Source organism: Sebastes umbrosus, chromosome 16, assembly GCF_015220745.1.
Source record: "Sebastes umbrosus isolate fSebUmb1 chromosome 16, fSebUmb1.pri, whole genome shotgun sequence".
NCBI lineage: Eukaryota > Metazoa > Chordata > Actinopteri > Perciformes > Sebastidae > Sebastes > Sebastes umbrosus.
Genome location: NC_051284.1, coordinates 29105931 through 29128969, shown reverse-complemented (window position 1 = coordinate 29128969; position 23039 = coordinate 29105931). Strand labels below are relative to the sequence as shown.

Genomic DNA, 23039 nt, shown 5'->3' with positions numbered 1-23039 from the left:
AACACCACTTAATCATGCAGGGCATTTATCAAGCCAAACATTTGCTGGTTTCAGCGTCTCAACTGTAAAGATTTTCTGCTTGTCTCGGTTAGTATAGGTGTAAATTAAATATCTTTAGAGTTGGACTATTGGTCGGGACAAAAAAACATCACCATGGACTCTGAAACTTGACTATTTTCTGACACCTTATAGCCTAAATAGTTAGTTAAATTTATCAACAACAACAAAATAATCAACACAATCAAATTAATCTGCAACAATTTTAATGATCAGTTAATCACCAAGTCATTTACAGGGCTATAATGGCAAACATTTACTGGTTGCTGCTTCTTAAATACTGTTTTCTATCATTATAAAAACAAATAACTGAGTTTGTGAAATTTGAAGACATCACTTTGGGATGTTAGGAGATTTTTAATCTCACTGTGGACACAATTTAGAGCTTAAACAATTAGTTCTTTTGACAGAAAATTAATAAGAACTAACTTTAGTACATTAATTAATTGTTGAAGTCATTTATAAAGTAAAAATAATTAACATCTTCCAGTTCCAGCTTGTCAAATGTGAGGATTTTCTGTGTTGTATATCATTGTTTGAATATCTTCAAGATTTTGGACAATTTGTTAGAGAAAAAAACAGCAATTTAAAGGTGTCGCCTACAATTTTGGAAAACAGTAACAGACATTTTCTAAATAATAAATAAATTACTCAATAATGAATATAAAAGTTGCACTCCGAATGAAACTAATGGAAATAACATTGACAGATTATGAAAATAATTTTTAGTAGCAGCCCTGATTTGTTTTTTTGCCAGAAAAAGTGATGCATTTTAGCTCCTTTGGTTAATAAATCTTTATTTTATATATTTTTAAAATATGCATGCTTAAAAACCTAGAAAATAATAACAATAAATGAAGTGTTTAATGATTAAAACAATGCTATGTTGCCTTTAACACAAACTGGAGATTAGTTTAATTTTGAAAATCCCGACCGGAAGCTACATAGTCGCTACCTTGACAACGCTCTTGATTCTCTTGGTCACGAGGAGGCGGGACTTATGAGGACTAACGAGGGACTCTGAATGGTTGAAACCTTTGAGTGACAGCTGGGAGAGCCAATAGCGAGTCTGGACAGCAACTACTGTTGCCTGCCAGAAATCAGCAGGCAAAGTACTGTAGTTTAGTTGGTGGTTGGGCCTAAATATCCCTAATTATACATTTATACTTATCACAAAAATATAATTTGCACGCAAATTCACATTCATACACAAATTACTTAAAATTCTTCTAAAAATCCAAATTTTCTCTAAATATTTGTCACATATATCACTGCAAATGTACTATCTTGATGTCATATGTCCTGTTTGAGTTGCCTTCTTTGCCACAATAAATGACATTTCTGAACTATATTTCCTGATAATCCTAATAATATTTAACATTTCTACCACTTTTTGATATTATATATAAAGCATTTTAAAATCATGTCAATTACTTGTTAATTTTATTTTTATTCTATTCTATTAATATATAAATATGTATTACTATATATCATACTATTATTACTCATTAATATATATATATATATATATTTACTTTTTGATATTAAATATAATAATGCATTTTAAAATCAAGTCATTACCAGTGTATTTTATTTAGAATTTTTTTATTTTATTATTATTAATATATATTGCAATATAATTACTTATTACATTTATATATTACTATTTACTTTTTGATATTAAATATAATAATGCATTTCAAAATCATGTCAATTACCAGTTCATTTTATTAATATATATCTTAATATATATATATATACACACACACTATTATTACTTATTATACTATTTATTAAATATAAATATTATTATTTACTTTTTGATATTAAATATAATAATGCATTTTAAAATTATGTCAATTACCAGTTTATTTTATTTTTATTATTTTTTATATTTTATTATTAATAATATATATTGTACTATTATTACTATTATATATATATATATATTACTATTTTCTTTTTGATATTAAATATAATAATGCATTTTAAAATCATGTCAATTACCAGTTAATTTTATTAATATAGATCTTATATATATATACACTATTATTACTTATTTACTATATATTAAATATATACATATTAGTATTTACTTTTTGATGTTTAATATAATAATGCATTCTAAAATTATGTCAATTACCAGTTTATTTTATTTTGAATTTTTATATTTTATCATTATTAATATATATTGCGCTATTATTACAATTATATATATATATATATATATATATATATTTACTTTTGGATATTAAATATAATAATGCATTTTAAAATCACATCAATTACCAGTTTGTTTTATTTTTATTATTTTTTATATTTTATTATTATTAATATATATTGTACTATTATTACAAATATATATATATATATATATATATATTACTATTTACTTTTTGGTATTAAATATAATAATGCATTTTAAAATTATGTCAATTACCAGTTTATTTTATTTGTATTATTTTTTATATTTTATTATTAATATATATATTGTACTATTACTATGATATAAAACTATTTACTTTTTGATATTAAATATAATAATGCATTTTAAAATCACAAATATATCCAAATATAAACATTGGATAAATTTAAAAGGGCGTTTTTTACGTAGGATATGCTTGTTTATTTGCTAATTAAGTGCAAAATTCACCTCCTCTTAGAAGACATTTAATTATATTTAATGCAATCAATTAAACAAGCCTTTATACTCACACTTTCCGTCACCTTCTCGTTGACTGTAGGCAGAGGAGTTTTTGTTGACATCTTTATATTCGACCTTAATTCCACCAGTCTCCGTTTAACGTCCAAAAAATCCACCTTCAGTCCGACAGAAACACAGATTACAGCTCTGCTCTCCGGGGGGAAACGGGCTCAGCATGGATCGTGAGACTATTTTCAAAAACCAAACCGGACGTGTTTTGAACCGAGCACCTTGAACTGTTAGGAAACGAAATAAAAAATAAAAAAAATAAAAATAAAATAACCTAATTTAGTTATTTTACACAATCAACTCAAATCAGTGTCCGTCTGTCCGTTTGTGGTGTGAGTCCGTGAAGCTAACTCAACTCAGGCTGACTGTCGCCACTTCAAAAAAAAGCAGAAATCACCTCCAGGCTTTTTATTCTTTATTCTCCCACAAACTGTGTTTAAAAAGCAGCCGTGGCGTCGAAGGTCACCAGCCGATGTTTCTCGGAGGGATTCGGGAGGTTTTGGAGGCTGAAATAGTCGCCGTCGACTCGGGTTTCTTCCATCTCCGACGGCCCAAAGTGAAGCTGCTCTGTCCGTTTTTAGGTGGGACCAAAATGGCTACTCAGCGGCTGGGCTGGATTACGCTGCCTTCACGGACCTCCTCCTCGGCTCCGACGTCAGAGCTTTATCATCAGCAGTCAAACAAGCACAACTGTTATTTTCATTATCAACAGTGGTGGGAGAAGTACTCTGATATTGTACTTTACAGTGGTGGAAGAAGTACTCTGATATTGTACTTTACAGTGGTGGGAGAAGTACTCTGATATTGCACTTTACAGTGGTGGAAGAAGTACTCTGATATTGTACTTTACAGTGGTGGAACAAGTACTCTGATATTTTACTGAAGTACATTGGTGGGAGAAGTACTCTGATATTTTACTGAAGTACCTCTGATATTGCACTTTACAGTGGTGGAAGAAGTACTCTGATATTGCACTTTACAGTGGTGGGAGAAGTACTCTGATATTGTACTTTACAGTGGTGGAAGAAGTACTCTGATATTGCACTTTACAGTGGTGGAAGAAGTACTCTGATATTGTACTTTACAGTGGTGGAAGAAGTACTCTGATATTGCACTTTACAGTGGTGGAAGAAGTACTCTGATATTGCACTTTACAGTGGTGGAAGAAGTACTCTGATATTGTACTTTACAGTGGTGGGAGAAGTACTCTGATATTGTACTTTACAGTGGTGGAAGAAGAACTCTGATATTGTACTTTACAGTGGTGGAACAAGTACTCTGATATTTTACTTAAGTACAGTGGTGGGCTGTCTCGTGCTGCTGGTATGAAATGCTCGCCCTAGTGGCAGCTTTCACTACACAGTAGCAGGAGTTGGTTGGGCTTGACGTGCAGAGACAGCTTGTACACGACCCAAAGCCTGTCTGGCCTCACGTGGTATGAGACTGTAATCCACTACCTGGAAGACAATAAGTTAGGGGAGAGGACTAACAAACCAACTCCAAAACACACCAGAAGCCAGAAATGGTGGAAGGTTAGGCTTGGGGCTAGCAACCCCAACTTGTAAAAAACGTATATGCTACAGAAACGTTGACAACAGAAAGACAGAATCAAATCCTGGTAGAGGAGGGTTCCTCATCAAGAGGAAATATGACACTGTGATGAAAGCCACAAAGTCAAGGAAGTCATAGAGCCGAAACCCCTTCTGTCAACCAGGGACATCCGGGTTCGAACGTGGAACGTTAGGACCATGTATGAGACCGGAAAGACCATGCAAGTAGCAGCAGAAATTAATAGATACAATCTAGACCTGTTGGGAATCAGTGAGACGAGATGGATTCAATCTGGACAACGAAGACTGATGACAGGAGAGCTGCTACTCTACTCGGGCCATGAAGAAGACAAAGCCCCGCACACAGAGGGAGTCGGTCTTCTTCTATCAAGAACAGCACAGAGAGGACTGATTGGATGGGAAGCACATGGTCCAAGAATCATAACAGCTTCTTTCAGAACTAAGAAGCAGAAGATCAAGATGAATGTGATACAGTGTTACGCACCAACAAACGACAGCAACGATGAAAATAAGGATGACTTTCATAACAGACTGCAGAGCATCCTGGAACAGATAAAGGGAAAAGACATCAGTATTCTCATGGGGGACTTCAATGCAAAAATCGGAAGAGACAACACAGGCTACGAAGAAGTAATGGGCAAGCAGGGTTTGGGAGAGATGAGTAAGAATGGAGAGAGATTTGCAGACACCTGTGCTCTGAACAACCTAGTCATAGGTGGAAGCGTCTTTCCACACAAGAGGATTCATAAAGCGACCTGGATATCACCGGATGGCGTGACAGAGAACCAGATCGACCACTTCTGTATAACCAGGAAGTTCAGGAGATCACTTCAGGACCTACGGGTGAGGAGAGGAGCAGACATAGCATCAGATCACCACCTGCTAGTTGCCACTCTGAAGCTGAAACTGAAGAAGCACTGGATGGAAACAACAACAAAGAGACAGAAGTTCAACGTCCGCCTTTTGGAAGAGACACAGAAAAGGGAGGAGTACACGCTGACTCTGAAGAACAAGATCTGAGCATGGAAGAAGACATGCAAGACCAATGGGAAAAGATAAGAGAGGCCGTCACAACAACATGCCAGGAAGTAATCGGACTAAAGACGTGCCAGCAGAAAGAGTGGATATCAGCAGAAACTCTACACAAGATAGAAGAGAGAAGACAGAAGAAGGCAGAGATCAACAACTGTCGTACAAGAACAACCAAGGCAAAAGCCCAACAAGAATACACAGAGGTCAACAGAAAGGTAAAGAAAAGTGCGAAGAAGGACAAGAGAAATTACATCGACAGCCTGGCTAAAGAAGCAGAAGAGGCGACAGCAAAAGGAAACTTTAAAGAGCTGTACGACACCACCAAGAAGCTGTCCAGCAAGACCAGACAAACAGAGCGACCAGTGAAAGACAAGGAAGGGAAGACGATCACAGAACTAGAACAACAACAGGAGAGATGGGCAGAACACTTTGAAGAACTCCTGAATAGACCTACACCACCTAACCCTCCAGACATTCAACCTGCGGAGACGGATTTGCCCATCAACTGTGGAAAACCCACCAAGCTGGAAATTAAAAAGGCCATCACACAATTGAGGAACAACAAGGCAGCAGGACCAGACAACATTCCGGCAGAGGCGCTGAAGGCAGACATGGACACCTCCGTAGAGATGCTGCACCCACTGTTTCAGAAGATCTGTGAGAAGGAGGAAGTACCAACAGACTGGCCAGAGGGCTATCTGGTCAAGCTCCCCAAGAAAGGAGACCTGAGCAAATGCTCTAACTACAGAGGAATCATGCTTCTCTCAGTGCCCGGAAAGATATTCAACAGAATTCTCCTGGAACGAATAAAGAAAGCTGTGGACCCACTGCTAAGAGACCGGCAAGCATCGCTTTCGGCAGAATAGATCATGTGTGGACCAGATCACAACTCTCCGCATCACAGTTGAACAGTCATTGGAATGGAATTCTCCGCTGTACATCAACTTCATAGACTATGAGAAGGCATTTGACAGCGTTGACAGAAGCATCCTCTGGAAACTGCTTCGATACCATGGCATTCCAGAAACAATGGTCAACATAATCAGAAACTCTTACGCAGGGACGACCTGCAGAGTTATCCATGGAGGACAGCTCACCAGAAGCTTCCAAGTGAAGACCGGCGTCAGGCAAGGCTGTCTACTGTCCCCTTTCCTCTTCCTCATGCTTATCGATTGGATAATGAAGACCACAACAGCACAGAGGAGAAACGGGATCCAGTGGACACTCACAACACAGCTAGACGACTTAGACTTTGCTGATGATCTGGCTTTGCTGTCTCACAGTCGACAACAGATGCAAGAAAAGACAACAATACTGGCAGACACGTCATCACAAATAGGCCTCAACATCCATAAAGGAATAAGTAAAGTCCTCAAGGTCAACACAACCAGCGAAGACTCAGTGACCTTGGAGGGAACAGCACTTGAAGAAGTAGAAACCTTTACATACCTTGGTAGTGTCATCAATAAACAGGGCGGAACGGATGTAGATGTCAGAGTCAGAGTCAGAATTGGCAAGGCAAGGGCTTCATTCATACAACTAAAGAACATCTGGAGCTCCAAAGAAAATCAGCTGGCGGACAAAGCTCAGACTCTTCAACTCCAAAATCAAACCAATACTCCTCTATGGTTCAGAGAGGTGGAGGACAACAAAGACCACAATAACAAAAGTACAAACATTCATAAACAACTGCCTGAGGCGCATCTTAAACATCCACTGGCCAGATACCATCAGCAACAATGATCTTTGGCAGAGAACAGGTCAAACACCTGTTGAAGAAGAGATCAGGAGAAGGAGATGGGGATGGATTGGCCACACACTCCGGAAACCCGGTACCAGCATCACCAGGCAGGCCCTTAGATGGAACCCACAAGGCAAAAGAAGGAGAGGCCGGCCCAAGAACACCTGGCACAGGGACCTTGACACGGACATCAAACAGAGCGGGCTGACATGGAAACAACTGGAAAGGAAAGCCCAGGACAAAAGACTCTGGCGGACTGTGGTCAACGGCCTATGCTCCACAAAAAGGAGCGATAGGCTTTGAATGAATGAATGAACATTGGTGGGAGAAGTACTCTGATATTTTACTGAAGTACTATGATATTTTACTTTACAGTGGTGGGAGAAGTACTATGATATTTTACTTTACAGTGGTGGGAGAAGTACTATGATATTTTACTGAAGTACCTCTGATATTTTACTGAAGTACCTCTGATATTTTACTTTAAAGTGGTGGGAGAAGTACTATGATATTTTACTTTACAATGGTGGGAGAAGTATACTATGATATTTTACTTTAAAGTGGTGGGAGAAGTACTCTGATATTTTACTTAAGTACAGTGGTGGGAGAAGTACCCCCTCCCCCCCCCTCCCTCCTCACACACACACACATAGTAAAAAATATTGTACTTTTTTTAAGATTGAAATTATTATTATTAAAATAAATATGATGCATTCTTATAGATTAAACTATCCAGCAGTATATAAAGCACCGTTAATTAATGCATCAGTGATTATAATCCAATAATAATATATATTATTCTGAAATGGGCCATTCTGCATGATGAGTATTTGTACTTCTGGTACTTTAAGTAGATTATATATTGATACTAATACTAATACTTTTTTTTTAGATTTTTTTTTTAGATTTTACTTGAGTAGGAGTTTGAATGCAGGACTTTTACACTGTAGTATTGCTACTTTTACATAATTAAAAGATCCGAATACTTCTTCCACCACTGGAAAAATATAAATACCAGAGTCTAGAAATAATCCTAAAAACCCCCACAAACAAACAAAATAACATTTATTTTAAAATTATTTTTTATTATAAAAATATAAATAATTAATGTCAAAATAATTGTTACATAAATGCAAAAAATAATTATTAAATAATTATAATATGTTTTTTAATATTTGTACTTTTATTAATTATTGATAATAATATATTATAATAATAAATAAAATATAATAAGTAAAAGGACTGAATTCAAAATGTTTCTTAAGTAAAAGTATTATCAGCAAAATGTACTAAAAGTATCAAAAGTAAGTACTCATTATGGAGAAGCATTATATTATTATAGAATATCATTACTAATTACTAATGAATACATGTAAGAACATTTTAATGTTGTAGTACACCAAAGTGAGGGATAGATTAGTATTATAGTACTGCATCATATCATGTTTATATGTAAAAAAGTAACTATAAGTGTCCGATAAATGTAGTGGAGTAAAAAATATAATATTTACCTTTGAAATGTGATGGAGTAGAAGTATAAAGTAGCATAAAGTGGAAATACTCAAGTAAAGTACCTCAACATTGTACTAAAGTACAGTACTTGAGTATTTAGTTACATTCCACCACTGCTTAAGTAAAAGTAACAATACCACAATGTAGAAATACTCTGTTACAAGTAAATGTCATGAATTCAACATTTTTACTGAAGTTAAATTCATCAAAATACCAAAATCAAAATATACTTAAAGTACCAAAAGTAATATAAATGTTATGATCACTTTGATGTTGCAGCTGGTAAAGTTGAAGCTAATGTTAAATAGCTAATGAATTTCACCGAGGGATCAATAAAGTGTATCTTAATCTATAATAATACATCATAATTTATTTGTTGATTATATTTTGTATTAATAATCTAAATCTGCAAAGTAACTGAAGCTGTCAAATAAATGCAAAGGAGTAAAAAGTACAGTATTTCTCTCTGTAATGTGGTGGAGTAGAAGCATAAATTAGCATAAAGTGGAAATTCTCACGTAAAGTACCTCAATATTGTACTTAAGTACAGTACTTAGTAACACTACCACTGATCGTCAATTAATATTATATTGGTTATTTTCTCAATTAGTCGACTCATATTTAATTATATTTTACATTATTACATTATTAAAATACTTTATTTATATTTATATTACATTATTATTATATTGTAAAAGTCAAATATAATGTCAAAGTACTTAATTAAAAATCAAGTTACTTTTTATGTTTGTGAAACTACACAGCAAATATCTGCTGTATTTTTTTTTATCACTATTGATTAATATGAGTGACCCACAGATCACAATAAATCCTGAATTAAATGAACATAATACTGTCATGTTGTGAGGATTGTTGTGTTGAAGTGGTGATGTCTATTTCTCCTACAGCCTCTGAAGGCAGCATCAGTGCGTCCAGCTGAAGGGAGGAAGTGAGGAAACCGGCTGACCTCAGAGTCACAGCAAAACAGGTTTTACACTGATTCACATATTAAAAGGGAGGAAACGCAGAATAACAAGACAAAAACACTTCTTTGCATGAATAAAAACTTTTAAAATTGTGACTTTTGTTGTATATTTTTAAACAAAAAAGAATCTGAAGACAGGTTTACAATTTACAATAAGTATATTTTATACATCCAACCTTATAAAGAAGAGGATTAAAGTCTACATTCATACACAAATTACTTAAAAAGTCTTCTTAAAATCCCAATTTTCTCTAAATATTTATGTCAGTGCAAATGTATTATCTTGAAGTCATATGTCCTGTTTGAGTTACCTTTGCCACAATAAATCAAATTTCTGCACTATTTTTCCTGTTAATCCTAATAATATTTAACATTTCTACCACTTTTGATATTATATATATATCATTTTAAAATCATGTCAATTACCAGTTGTTTTTATTAATATATATTTCATTAATATATATATATACTATTATTACTTATTTACTATTATACTATATATAATATATATATTTACTTTTTGATATTAAATCTAAAAATGCATTTTAAAATTGTCAATTACCAGTTTATTTTATTTTTATTTTATTAATATATATTGTACTATTATAACAATTATATATATTTACTTTTTTATATTAAATATAATAATGCATTTTAAAATCACATCAATTACCAGTTTATTTTATTTGTATTATTTCCTATATTTTATTATTATTAATATATATTGTACTATTATTACTTATTACTAATATGTTACTATTTACTTTTTTATATGAAATATAATAATGCATTCTAAACTCACGTCAATTACCAGTTTATTTTATTTTTAAATTTAATTATTTATATATATAATTTTATATATTTAAAATTTAGTTGGTGGATAAAAGCTTTCATGAGATGGGATGCATAAAAGGTCATAATTTTTGGATGAATCTGATATTTAATTTCACACTATTTATCTTTGAATCACAGATTGGCCTCTAATGTCTCCTGTTTAAGTGAAAAAAACTTGTACATTTAAAATAATCCTTCAATTCCTACATATTTGTTGTACGGCTGCAGCTAGTGAATATTTTTCATCTATTAATTATTAAGTTTTTAAATGTTAGATTTTATTAATTTACATATTTAACGGTAAAAAACCCCCCAAATATTCAGTGTACTATTACAGAAAACCAAATACTCTCATTTGAGAAGCATGGAGGCAAAGACATTTGCTTTCAAATGACTAAATCAACTATCATAATTGTTGTCAATTAATTTTCTATCCACTGGAAGCTGCTACTCAAGTGTTTGTCTCCGATAAACAAACCACAGCTGTTATCAGACATGTCTGTACTTCCTGATGTGCAGGTTCCTCATGAATAAAAGTTAGACAGTAAAACCTGCTTGTGTTTATAAATCAAACTTCTTAAAAACAGTTAAGAGATAACAGTAAAAAACAACAGAGTGTGGTGGATAGCAAAACATTCATTCTTTATTGACTGGAAAAATACAAGGGACCAAAAAAAAGAGAAAAATGTGCAGTCAAAATGATCCCCAAACCCCCGTGATTAAAATCCCCAGAGCGACTTCATTTCATCAACTGAATACATCTCAAAATTACAGAGTTAATGTGCAGCAAGTAAAGCGCTATGTTAAGTCATGCCACAAAGCAGAGGAAGGTTGGGGATGGGGGTGGGGGGGGTGGGGGGGTAATAAAGGAGGGAGAGGCCAGCCGTTCAGGTGGTACAGGGCAGCATCGTGAGTCAAAGCCACAACACAAGAAAAGCATCATCATCGTCGTCGTCTGAGACGCTCAGATCGCATCAATGTCAATGTCGTCTTCTTCTTTTTCAGGCGTGTCTGGTTTCACAGTCTCAACTTTGAGCTCGCGGGCGGAGGACGAGTACACCACCTGAGGACAGACAACAACGCCGCCACGTTTAACATCATCCACACAGTGTTCAGACTCAACAGCTACAACCTTTAACTGACCCCAGTGTCTAAAACAAGGCTGACTTTAAGTAAATACAAGTAGGTTTTTATAAAAAAAAAAAAAAAATTTCCCCCTCCCCATTCAATGAAAGAACTCAAGTTTCAAATCTATTTTGATAATCAATTAAATTGGTTTGAGTTATTTTTTTAAGAAGAAAAGTCAAAATTCTGTGAATATTTTCTGGTTTCTTTCCTCCTCTATGACAGTAAACTGAATATCTTTGAGTTGTGGACAAAACAAAACATTTGAGGATGTCATCTTGGGCTTTGGGAAACACTGATCAACATTTTCTGACATTTTATAGACAAAACAACTCATCGATTAAATCGAGAAAATAAGTGAATTATTACTGTTATTATGGACAAAAAAAACTTTACTGAAAAAAGAAATGAAATATTGCGACTGACATCTGTTTTAATGTTTTCTACATACTATTTAGATTTAATGTGGGATATAATGCAGCTAATCAGCCACTTCACATGAACATAAAATTGTGATCCAAGTCTGTCCGTTACCTCCACGTTCTCATCATCTTCCACCTCCTCTTCCTCGCTGCCACCGCTCTCCTCCTCTGCCTCCTTCAGCCATTTCACAAAAGGAGCGGCCTTAGCGTGGATCTCTTTGGCCAGTTCCTTCGAGACGTACTTCTTGGAGACCTGGTGGAGAAAAACAACAGTCAGTCAGTCAGTAACAGCTAGGATTAAATACAATCACACTTAATTATAATCCAAACGCCTCTGCTAGTGACACATTTAATCCACATTAGGAGTTAATTAATCTCCTGCGTTCTATCAACAGCTTTACTACTCGATTACAGGCAGAGCTCAAAGTAAAACTATATAATATTTTGACAATAATTAAGTTATTAAGGGGAAATTTCATCTGTATCAAGTTAAATTTATAGAAAATTTCAAGGCACAAAGGAAAAGGTGAAAAATTCACAGTTTGATACTTAAAGATTATTATTTTTTTATTTAGAGTAGTTTTTTATATTTTCTCCTCATATGCCATTTGATAAAAATATAAATTTTAATATTAAATGTACAAAACTGGTTTAACATAACTTGTCATGTGACTGTCTAAGTAATATAAGAATTTTTGTTCTATTCTAATGTAGCAGTTGTATTAAATTACACACTTTATTACCAAAAATCAGCAATAAAGCAAATTATTATTATTTATTTGTTGTTAGTATTCAGTTGTATTTTCACTAATAAGTAGTAGTATTTGATTATTCTAGGTGTTTGCTTTTTTTAGATTATATGCGATTGTGTTTTCTTTTGCTTGTTATTTGTTTAGTTTAATTATTTTCTTGTTAAGTATATTTCGTTTTTGCATAATTAGTAGGGCTGTCAAAGTTAACGCGATATTAACGCTGTTGTTGTCTGTTGAGCTGCAGTTTGCCATGTTGTGGTTTGAGCATATTGTTTTATGCTAAATGCAGTACCTGTGTATAATACAAATATACATACATTTGCATAAAGCAGCATATTTGCCCCCTCCCTTGTTGATAAGAGTATTAAATACTGTATATTTTGAACAGATAAAAAAATGTGATTAATATGTGATTAAATATTTTCTTTGATTGACAACCCTAGTAATTAGTATTTTATTTTGTTTGTGAATTGGGTAATTTGCTTTTTAAAGCTTATATCAGTTAATATTCATAACTGGCACATGTAGTGAGGCCTGACAAGAAGAAGAAAAAAGATCTTTATTATTTGTATTATCTTTTTCTTGAGTTTCTGGCCAAAATAATATCCATGTTCAGCATTTAATATTTAATAAAAGGTCAATATATGGACATCTAGGCTCACCTTCTCTGCCCAGGCGAATATGACGTCTTCTTCCAGCAGGTCTGAGTCGTAAAGGTCTTTGAGGATGATGGGAACTCGAGCCAGCAGTTGGACCTGATGCAGCTTCACGACACACTCAAAACCTCCCAACAGATACTTCTGGGCCTTCTTGTTGTTGAAGCAGAACTGAGGGAGGAAGTTTAAAAATCAGAATATCTGTCAAGAAACGAGGTTACATTTGCTCTACAGTTTAGAACTTTTATCCCATAAATAGACTTAATGACAGCTGCACGCTTCGTTCAACTTACTCGTAGGAAGTGGCGTTTGTACTTCTTGATCTGGTCGCGGATGTTCTCGTTGAAGAGCAGCTCGCTGAGGATGAGGGGGCCCATGGCCTTCACATCCAGGCGCTCTGCCTCCGCCAAGATCTCCTTATCGGCAGCGTCGATGGTTCCATTCTCCTTCTTGTGCTGGAAATGGAAACCAGTGAAGTTAAGATTTAATAAGTGTTCACTTCATGATTCTGTGAATAACAGAGGTTTTATACCAACAAGCTAATAGTATATTAAAGTTATTCTGAATCTACATCATTTTTAGTCATTATTAATCATTTTACAGACTGAAGGACTTTAAAGCTGGGCATACACTGTACGATTTTAGCCCGTTTCAGGACCGAATTTCAGCTTTGTCTGGTGTCGTTTGCCATGCAGTGTACAGGAGGGACCGAGGACCGATTTACTCCTTCCGACCGGCCGTCGGACAGTAGGATGAATTTCTGACATGTCAGACATTTTGGTCGGCCGTCTACAGACTCTCGCTCAGTTGAAGCAGAGCCGCGAGCCGATTCCCCAACATCAGCTCTACACTTTTTACAGTAATCAGAGTGTAGCTATCAAGATAACAATGTACAATAGATATAGTAAAACGTAGCTAGCACACCTCCTTCTCTCTGTAAACTGTAAAAGCCATACTGTCCTCGCCACCTGCGAGTCCATATACGTCGGCGCCCCTTTTTGTTAAGAGGTTTCAGCACAGGATGGCACAGATGATCAAGGCAGCATGGTTCTGCCTTGTTAGCATTGTGACCCGTACAGACCTCTGCTAGCAAACAAACTTTACCTGCCTCGGAGCTTTCAAAATAATCTTTATTGACAACTGTCAACAGCCAGAACAGCCCGCAGCGGAGTAGTTTTTTTCTTCTATTTTATACTTAAAGTGTGAGCACCCAGGCCGTGGTTGACGATCGTGGGACCGTCCAGTGTGAGCACAAATCGTGAGCTTTGGCTTTACATCGCCAACGATCTACTCGTACAGTAGGAGTAGGAATTACACAACAATATTTCTAAAATCGTACGGTGTATGCCCAGCTTTTTTGGCGGTTATGTCTCTATCATTATAGCTTGGAGAGGAAGCAAAAGAAAAGGACGTTGTGAATAAAAAGTCAAATTAAGAACAGACAGTCTTACTTTAACAAAGTTGTAGAACAGGTTGACCCTCTCCTCCAGGGGCTTCTCCAGGTCCTCGCTGAGCGTGAGGTTCTTGGCGTGGTCGCTGATCTCCTCCATTCGCCTCCTTTGCGCCTCCTCTGTGGTCTCCTCTGCCCAGTCCCCATCATCAGAATCTCCTTCCTGGCGACAGAGAGGTCAGACAAAATGATGGAAATGTGCTTACAAATGTCTGAACTGCAGGATGTTTGTATAGACAGAGACGACTCCAGACTAAATTAATCGTTGTTTGTTAGAGCTGACTGAACCTGTTGTCTTGTTGTCTTGTTGTCTGTTGGCTTTGGACAATTGTCAACAGTCCAAATGTTAAATGTTGAAACACAAGCAGCAGTGCGAGAACTGAAAATCTTTTTAATGTTATGATTGATTACTGAACGGCTAACTACGAATTCGGTACCAATTTTCAGTACTTGTTAGTTTGTTGATATATTAAGACATAAAAATACTGATCAATAATTTCTGATGTTTTTTTCCACAAAAACGTTCAATTGCCCGGTTAAACAAAATCTTAAAATAACATCCACTCTTCTCCCTCAGAGACCTGACCTCTGGATGTACCAGTAAACAGCCTGATCATCTTGAGGTTTGGTGCTTCATTTGTTCACCTTGGACTACTAGTATTATAATACCCTTTCCCACCAACATTAGCGCATAGATGCAGGGTTTTTTAAACACAGGAAACCCTGCTAAAAATAGGTGAAAGACTCCTTTCCCATTGTGAGTATGCTGTGCCGTTGCACTAGCCTGTTTTTTTAGTTTTTTGTTCCTGGTGTGTCACGTTCGAGGACAAGGACACAACGGCCACCACCGGAAGCAGAGTTAGTAAACAGTGGAAACATTACGGTGGTTACTTCTTTTTTATATATCTGTTACTCATTCAGTCTCTCTTTCAAACTCTCAAACTAGAGTTGGTGATTGTTGGAACAATGGAAAGACTAAAAGATTTATTATTATTTTGTTTCTGTCGAGTTTGAATGAATCAGGTTTCGATGATCATCAAGGTAAAATTAATGTTTCTGTCTGTTTCTGTTTCTTTTCACATGTAACTCGGTGTATTGAGGGTTTGTTTTGACCAAACCAGATTTGGTGATTGTTGGAACAGAGGAAAGACTAACAAAGACAGTTTTGATGAGTTATTATGATTCTGTTGAATTTGAAGTGTGTTTTACGACAATCAGCGAGATAAAATTACTATCGTCTGCCTGGAGTCTGGTGGCCTTGAGGAGAGGATATTAATTGTATGTTTTATACATTAATAAATTATATTAATTGTTCAAATCCCTGTTGATTTTATTTACTATATTCACTTCAATGTGCGTCACACAGCATTGCAAAACGGGGCGAAAATTAGTGTATCTACCGGGGTGCTTGGCGCTGGAGCCGATAAATACCTGTGACTACTGCAGAGTCATTTGTCCCGGGAATGAATGCCGATTGTAAAGGGCTTTAAGATTAAAACCAGTCTTTGTCAATAAAAAAGTAGTTGATGAAGCTCAATCACCACACAGATTAAATAAGAGTCAGAAGTATCACTGGACTGTGAGATAGGGGGTGATTTTTTGACAAGGCTGATCTTTGTTTAGGCAGTGAGTACAGTCGGCTGCTCACAGGGACGTTGACCTCAGCGACCACTTTGAGTAACCAAACGTTTTCTTAAAAAGGTCCAACAGTAAGCAAATAACACAATGTCCGACTGGTTTCATCAGGCTCTGTGTTTGCGGTTGATAAAACTGGTCACACAACTGTCCGACTCTTACGGCAGTGGTAATGTGGCTCCTAGAGAGACTCTAGTTGCCTGATCCTGGACTAGAAACCCACCACAGCGCCAGGAGCGTCGAAGTTTTCCTGGCTTCCAGCCTCTCCGCTGCCGGAGCCGTTCTCCTTGTCCTTCTTGCGGTTCTTCTTCTCCTTCTCTTTCTTTACAGATGCACCGCCTTCAGTGGCCTCTGTTATTGGAGAAGCAAATTAGTTATTATCAAAATCTGCATGAGTGAAAATTTCTAGTATGTTCAACTGAAGTGGGGGATCAACTCTGATTGTAACTACGAGAAAGAGCAAAATGTCACCTGGTGGGTTTTTGAGGATGAACGTGCAGAGTTTGTGTCTGGTGTCTAGCATGCCGCGGTATCCACAGGCTTTACAGGAATTGCCAATGGTTTGTTTCTTGGGATTGACATGCTGTAAGAAAAGACAAATAAAATCTCATTAGATCTTAAAAGCTGCACAATCGAGTCTTAAACTTCCCTGGATCTACGTTGCAGATGCTGTGAAACACTCACCAGATCAGTTTCAGGGTTGTCACACTCGGGACACAGCACAAATTTTCTGATGAACCCATCAAGCATGTCCTGCAACTTGTTCGCCTCGTGGGATCCGTTGACGATGTAACGGTCGTTTTTGCTATCAAACTGGGTCTGAGCACCGAGTTCACAACCAAAAAACTTGGTCGGGTCTGCGGAGAAGATCACACGCGACATCAGACATCACAATGCCAACCGAGACCAACAGAAGATGATACTGCACAGGTCAGGTGTTACTTACATGTTGGAGGCCTGTTCAGCGCCTTTGCAACATCAACCATGTTGACAATGACCGTCTTGATTCCATTCCCTTTGCCTTCAACCTGGAGGAGATAAATACACAGAACATCAACACCCAAAACATCAGAAAAAATGAATGATCTTTCGACAAGAATTTCATAAATGTCCTCTCAGGCAACTTCAATTTGATTTGTGTCATCTGTAATAACTTTTCAAATATTTGCAATAACTCACCTTGGCAATCAGACGGGGCATCTTGTAGCGATAGAACTGGTCTGACACGCTGCGGTTGACGTTGACAGACATTTTGGCTGGATGTTAGCACTATCAGTAAGATAAAAGGATCTTGGTTGGGGATTTTTCGGGATCTTCTGTCTGGAAAAGAGGGGATGACATAAACGACTGCAAGCGCGCTCTGTCTCTGACATGAAAAACGCTGTGCCGCTGTGGCCGCAAGCTCCTTGCTTGAAGGCTAGATTTCCACCACACAGGTTCCAACGGCTGCGCAACAGCTCTGAAAGAGGAGAGCGACAAACAGCAATGAATTAAAAAAATGAAATAACAGTAACTTCATGTGTGAGCTGCTAGTCAACTCGACTGAATAGAGAATATCAGAACTGAAATGTTTTTGTAGCTGGTTCAATCCCGTTAAGCATTTTGTATTGTTATTTAAATGTTTTAGTCTCAGTTTTTTTAATTGTATACCTTGTACTGAAGGCAAAGTGGTGTTTACCCAGTACCATATGTGTAGATATGAAGTGTTGTAACACAACTGCATAAGTCTGTGCCAGTAGTCGGGGAGAAAACTCCCAATATATTACTGAATTGTGATAATTGATTTCCTTTAATGTTGCAAAGATGCCAAAAAAAAAAATGGGTTTGAGTTTCTGTTCTGGTTCAAAATGTAAATATTTGATTGTGGATTAGTTTTGTATGGTGGCAAACTAAATATGTTGGGTTTTAGACTGTTGGTCAGACAAAATAAGTAATTTGAAGATGCTAATTAGGGGTTTGGGAAATTGTGATGAGATTTTTTGTTTTTTATCGGACAGTTAATAGCAGACTAACAAATTATAACCCTGATAATATACTTTATTTTGTAATCAAAGTGGGTTTGTATCCCTGTGGATTGCTCATAATCCACCAGTAATAACACATAATAAATTCAGATTACCGTGGTGCATAATGATATAGTGACTGCCACCATTTAGCCAGACCGGACTGAGTTATAATACAAGTATGTCAGTCCAGATGGACTGGCACTAGAGTCCAGAGACTCTCAGAGACAGCTGGGGGATATTGCAGAGTACCTTAAACAAATATTTCTCCTATTATACAAGTTTGACCATTAATACCTACATTGCCATTTATTTTAGAAGTATATTATTCTTATTATAAATGATTTAGTCTCAGTTTTTTTTATTGTATACCTTGCACTGAATGCAAAGTGGTGTTTTCCCTGCACCATATGTTATCATATGTGTACATATGCAGTTGTGTTACAACACTTCATAAGTCTGTGCCAGTATTCAGGGAGAAGACTCCAATATATTTACAGAATTACGATAATTAGTTTCCTTTAAAGTTGCCAGAAAAAAAAACTGGTTTGAGATTACTTATGAGAGAAAATATTTGGGGTTTTAGACTGTTGGTCAAACAAAATAAGCAATTTGAAAATGCCAATTAAGGGTCTAGGAAACTGATCAAGATTTCTTGGTTTGTTATTTGACAGTTTATAACCCAATCAATTATAACCCTGATTATATAATTTATTTCATAATCAATGTGGGTTTGTAGCCCTGTAGATAGCTTACAATCCACTGGTAAAAAACACATAATAAAACCAGATTCCTGTGGTGCATGATGATGTGAAGTGACTGCCACTATTAAGCCAGATCAGACTGAGTTATGATACAGGTATATCAGTCCAGAAGGACAAGCAATAGAGAGTCCAGAGACTCTCAGAGACAGCTTGGGGATATTGCAGAGTCCCCTATACAAGTTTGAGTATTAATACCTGCATTGCCATTTTTTTAGAAGTTTATTATTCTTATTATAAATGTTTTAGTCTGGGTTTTTTTTGTTTTGTTTTTTTTAAATTGTATACCTTGCACTGAATGCAAAGTGGTGTTTTCCCAGCACCATATCTTATCATATGCATACATATGCAGTTGTGTTACAACACTTCATAAGTCTGTGCCAGTATTCAGGGAGTTATCTGACCCAACCAATTATAACTCTGATTATATAATTTACTTTGAAATCAAGGTGGATTTGTTCTCCTGATAGCTCACAATCCACCAATAAAAACACATACAAAAGAAGATTCCTGTGGTGCATGATGATGATTGAGTGACTGCCACTATTAAGCCAGATCAGACTGAGTTATGATACAGGTATGTCAGGACAGGTAATAGAGAGTCCAGAGACTCTCAGAGACAGCTGGCGGATATTGCAGAGTAATTTATACACGTTTGAGCATTAATACCTGCATGCCAGATACATTACAAATATGAAAAGCCTCTGCACTCAGAAAATACTGCTGACGAATACCCATGTGATCCAACAGTGAGCAAGCATGACAGATTAAGCCACAGGAGAAAAAATGAAACCCAGGCACTAAACTGGATGCTTTTGTGGCCATATACGTACACAAATTGTTTAGTGAAAGCCCTTTGTCTTACATGAGGGCCTCTGGCTTTAGTCACATAAGGCCCTCTCTTGTTATTAGGTCACAAACAGGAGGCCTAGCAGCTGCCAAACAACTCTCTACTCTCTCCCTGCTGCTGACGGCTTTAACACCACCACCACCAGCTAGTCATGTAGTTTCCTCATTATGATCCACATGAAAATGACTCATTGACACAGTGATGTCTGTCGTTTTTCAGAAGGGCAGAGGTCGAGGCTATTTCAGAAGGAGGAGGCTAACTAGCTTAGCAGGCTGCTTGGTGCAGAGTGCGTCATACAGTCAGTCACTGCACACGAGTGAGGGGACTGGGAGACGCCATTTTGATATACAGTGAGCTCAGAAAACATGCCATAATGCACAATAATAACACCCACTAATATAAAAACACACATTTTAAGCAGGCATTTTAAAATAGGGATGCAAATACTTAATGCAAAACTTACCGTTTTCGCAAAACAAAGACATAAACACAACGCTGATCGTCCAAGAGCCGCAGTGAACGGTGGTCGATGGCTGGTGCTGGTGTCCTATTGATTGCAGCAGGGCTTCTTCTTAACGGGGTTGTGGCTCTCAAAGCAGAAGCACAGATAAACACCCTGAAGCGTCCAAACGATGCAGGCGCCAGGCTCAGAGGCTGCAGGGGGGTTTGATCTGGAAACGTCCTCGGGGGGTTTTTAGGGGGGACCTTTTGGTGGAGGGAGGGAGAGGCGTATTGTTATCTAGCGACCCAAACTGCGGACTAAAAAACGCATGCATCATCATCAGGTGTTGTAGTTTCACTGGGTGGGTTAGCTCCACTCAAACCGGTCACGTACACAGCAGAACTATTGTAAGAATGTAAAATGAAGGCTTTTAGAAGCAGACTGACAATGTTTTTAGCCCCTCTTGTTGTGAAGCTGACTCCCAGAAAAAGCTCATTTTTGTCCCCCCCATTTGTCTTCAGATAGTTCTCTTTTAATGCACATTTTAGTGCTTTTGTGAATTGTATTTTATCTCCAGGTATCCTTTGGAAAAGAGGTTCTTAATCTCAATGGGACTAACCTGGTTAAATAATGGTTTATATATATATATATATATATATATATATATATATATATATATATATATATATAAATATATAAAATGAAGGCTTTAGAAGCTGACTGCCAATGTTTTTAGCTCCCTTGTTGTGCAGCTGACTCCCAGAAAAGTTCCTTTTTGTCCCCCCCATTTGTCTTCAGATTGTTCTCTGTTCTTGCTGCTGACCATCTTGGCCATGCAGGTCTCTCTTGGAAAAGAGCTTCTTATAATCTCAATGGGACTAACCTCAATAATAATAATAATAATCTCACTGCATGAGTTGTAAAACTAGTTTTAAATGCAGATAAGACCAAACTTATATTGTATTTTATCTCTTATTTGTGTCTGCAGCTGTGTGTTCTTGCTGCTGACCATCTTGGGCCAGGTCTCTCTTGGTTGGAAAAGAGGTTCTTATAATCTAAATGGGACTAACCTCAATAATACTAATAATAATAAACTCACTGTATGAGCTGAAACTTGTTTTAAATGCAGATTAAAGCCAAACTTATGTTGTTTTAGCTCATAAAATGTTCCTGTGCTTACTATTGATGGAAAGGAGATAGAGGTTGTCAAGGTTAGGTTGTCTTTAGATAGTTTTCTTTTAATGCACATTTTAGTGATTTTGTGAATTGTATTTAATCTCTTATTTGTGTCTGCAGCTTTGTGTTCTTGCTGCTGACCAGGTCTCCCTTGGAAAAGAGGTTATTAATCTCAATAAAGGGACTAAAATAAAGGTTAAATACAAAATAAATAAATAAAAAGAAAAGAACTAAACAAAGTCTGGACGGTTCCAGAAAGGATCCGTTATGTAAAGTAACGTTACTGTAACTAAAGAGAGCAGGTAACGACGTCCAAGCCAGCTGGCAACATAACACGTGTTTCATCACCAAATTACACCCCAAATTATAACAAATATATACGTTAATAAAAGTATATTTCATCCTCAACGTGATACCAGTACATTCCTGCGTCTAAAATACATCTTCACCGTTAGTCCGTTATCATAAACAGTCGCTCCCAGCGTTATGACTCCAGGAAATAGCCGGAGCCCAGCGCTCTACAGCATGATGTCGCCAGGTAATAGCCGGAGCCCAGATGCTAACATGCTAAAGCTAACTAGCGCTGACGACGCGGTATCGGTTGAAGATATAAAACATGATTTACTATATTATTTAAGATAGTTAGCTACATTTTCACTCCGTGTAATTACGATCCTTAGTGTTGAGTCCACGTCAGGATAAAGGCCGAGAAAAAAAGTGATGAAATAAAGTCCCACCGTGATGAAATAAAGTCACAAAGTCACACCTTACCTCTCGAATGTTCTGCGAAACACTGAGCTCTGAAACCAGCGTCTCTTCTACTGCCGGAAGCCAACAAGCTAACTGACGCAGCAGAGATAGCTACTTCCGGTCGTAGCATTAATATAAAAAATAAAAGCACGCTTTTACTTGTGTATGTGGATTATATATGGCAAGGACAATGTAGATATCTTGAATTGAGGGGAATCAAAGATATCTTGAACTGGAATTATGACTAGTCAGAATTATATTGTAGATATCTGAAACTGGAATTACAACATGTCATAATTCAGTTGCAGATATCTGTAATTCACACTGCAGATATCTGCAACTGAATTGTGAGTATCTGTAATCAGATCAGAATCAGAATCAGAATCGTGTTCAGGTGTAAGAGGTATACACTAGGAATTTGCTTTGGTTTTGTCGGTGCAAGTAAGCAGTATAAAAACAAAATAATAGATAAAAACGTTAGAATAAAATAAGAATAAAAAAATTGAAATTCTACCAATATACAATATACAAAATAAGCTATAAACATACACATCGTAGCATTAATATAAAAA

General features: G+C 36.4%; 2 protein-coding genes across 22 annotated transcripts in view; both read right to left on the bottom strand.

Annotated features, from left to right (window-relative positions):
- mark3a (MAP/microtubule affinity-regulating kinase 3a) overlaps window positions 1-3404 on the bottom strand; it is a 58910-nt gene extending 55506 nt beyond the window's left edge. For 8 of the 21 annotated variants that reach the window (XM_037747007.1, XM_037747017.1, XM_037747025.1 and 5 more), the window contains exon 1: window positions 2773-3403. In XM_037747007.1, coding sequence (XP_037602935.1) covers window positions 2773-2823 — 51 coding nt within the window. In that variant the 5' untranslated portion in view covers window positions 2824-3403. Of the gene's footprint in view, window positions 1-2772 lie in introns of all 21 variants that reach the window. The other 13 variants (XR_005203645.1, XR_005203646.1, XM_037747004.1 and 10 more) reach the window with 5 other exon arrangements.
- A 7657-nt stretch (window positions 3405-11061) lies between these two features.
- Window positions 11062-22570, bottom strand: eif5 (eukaryotic translation initiation factor 5). Its single transcript, XM_037747047.1, has 12 exons — window positions 22489-22570; window positions 20563-20804; window positions 17665-17944; window positions 17432-17513; window positions 17170-17342; window positions 16957-17068; window positions 16709-16836; window positions 14852-15013; window positions 13694-13855; window positions 13407-13571; window positions 12105-12245; window positions 11062-11508 (listed from the first exon to the last, which is right to left on the bottom strand). The coding sequence occupies exons 3-12, from the start codon at window positions 17734-17736 to the stop codon at window positions 11410-11412; spliced, it is 1296 nt and encodes a 431-aa protein (XP_037602975.1). The 5' UTR covers window positions 17737-17944; window positions 20563-20804; window positions 22489-22570; the 3' UTR covers window positions 11062-11409.
- Window positions 22571-23039: the final 469 nt, after the last annotated feature.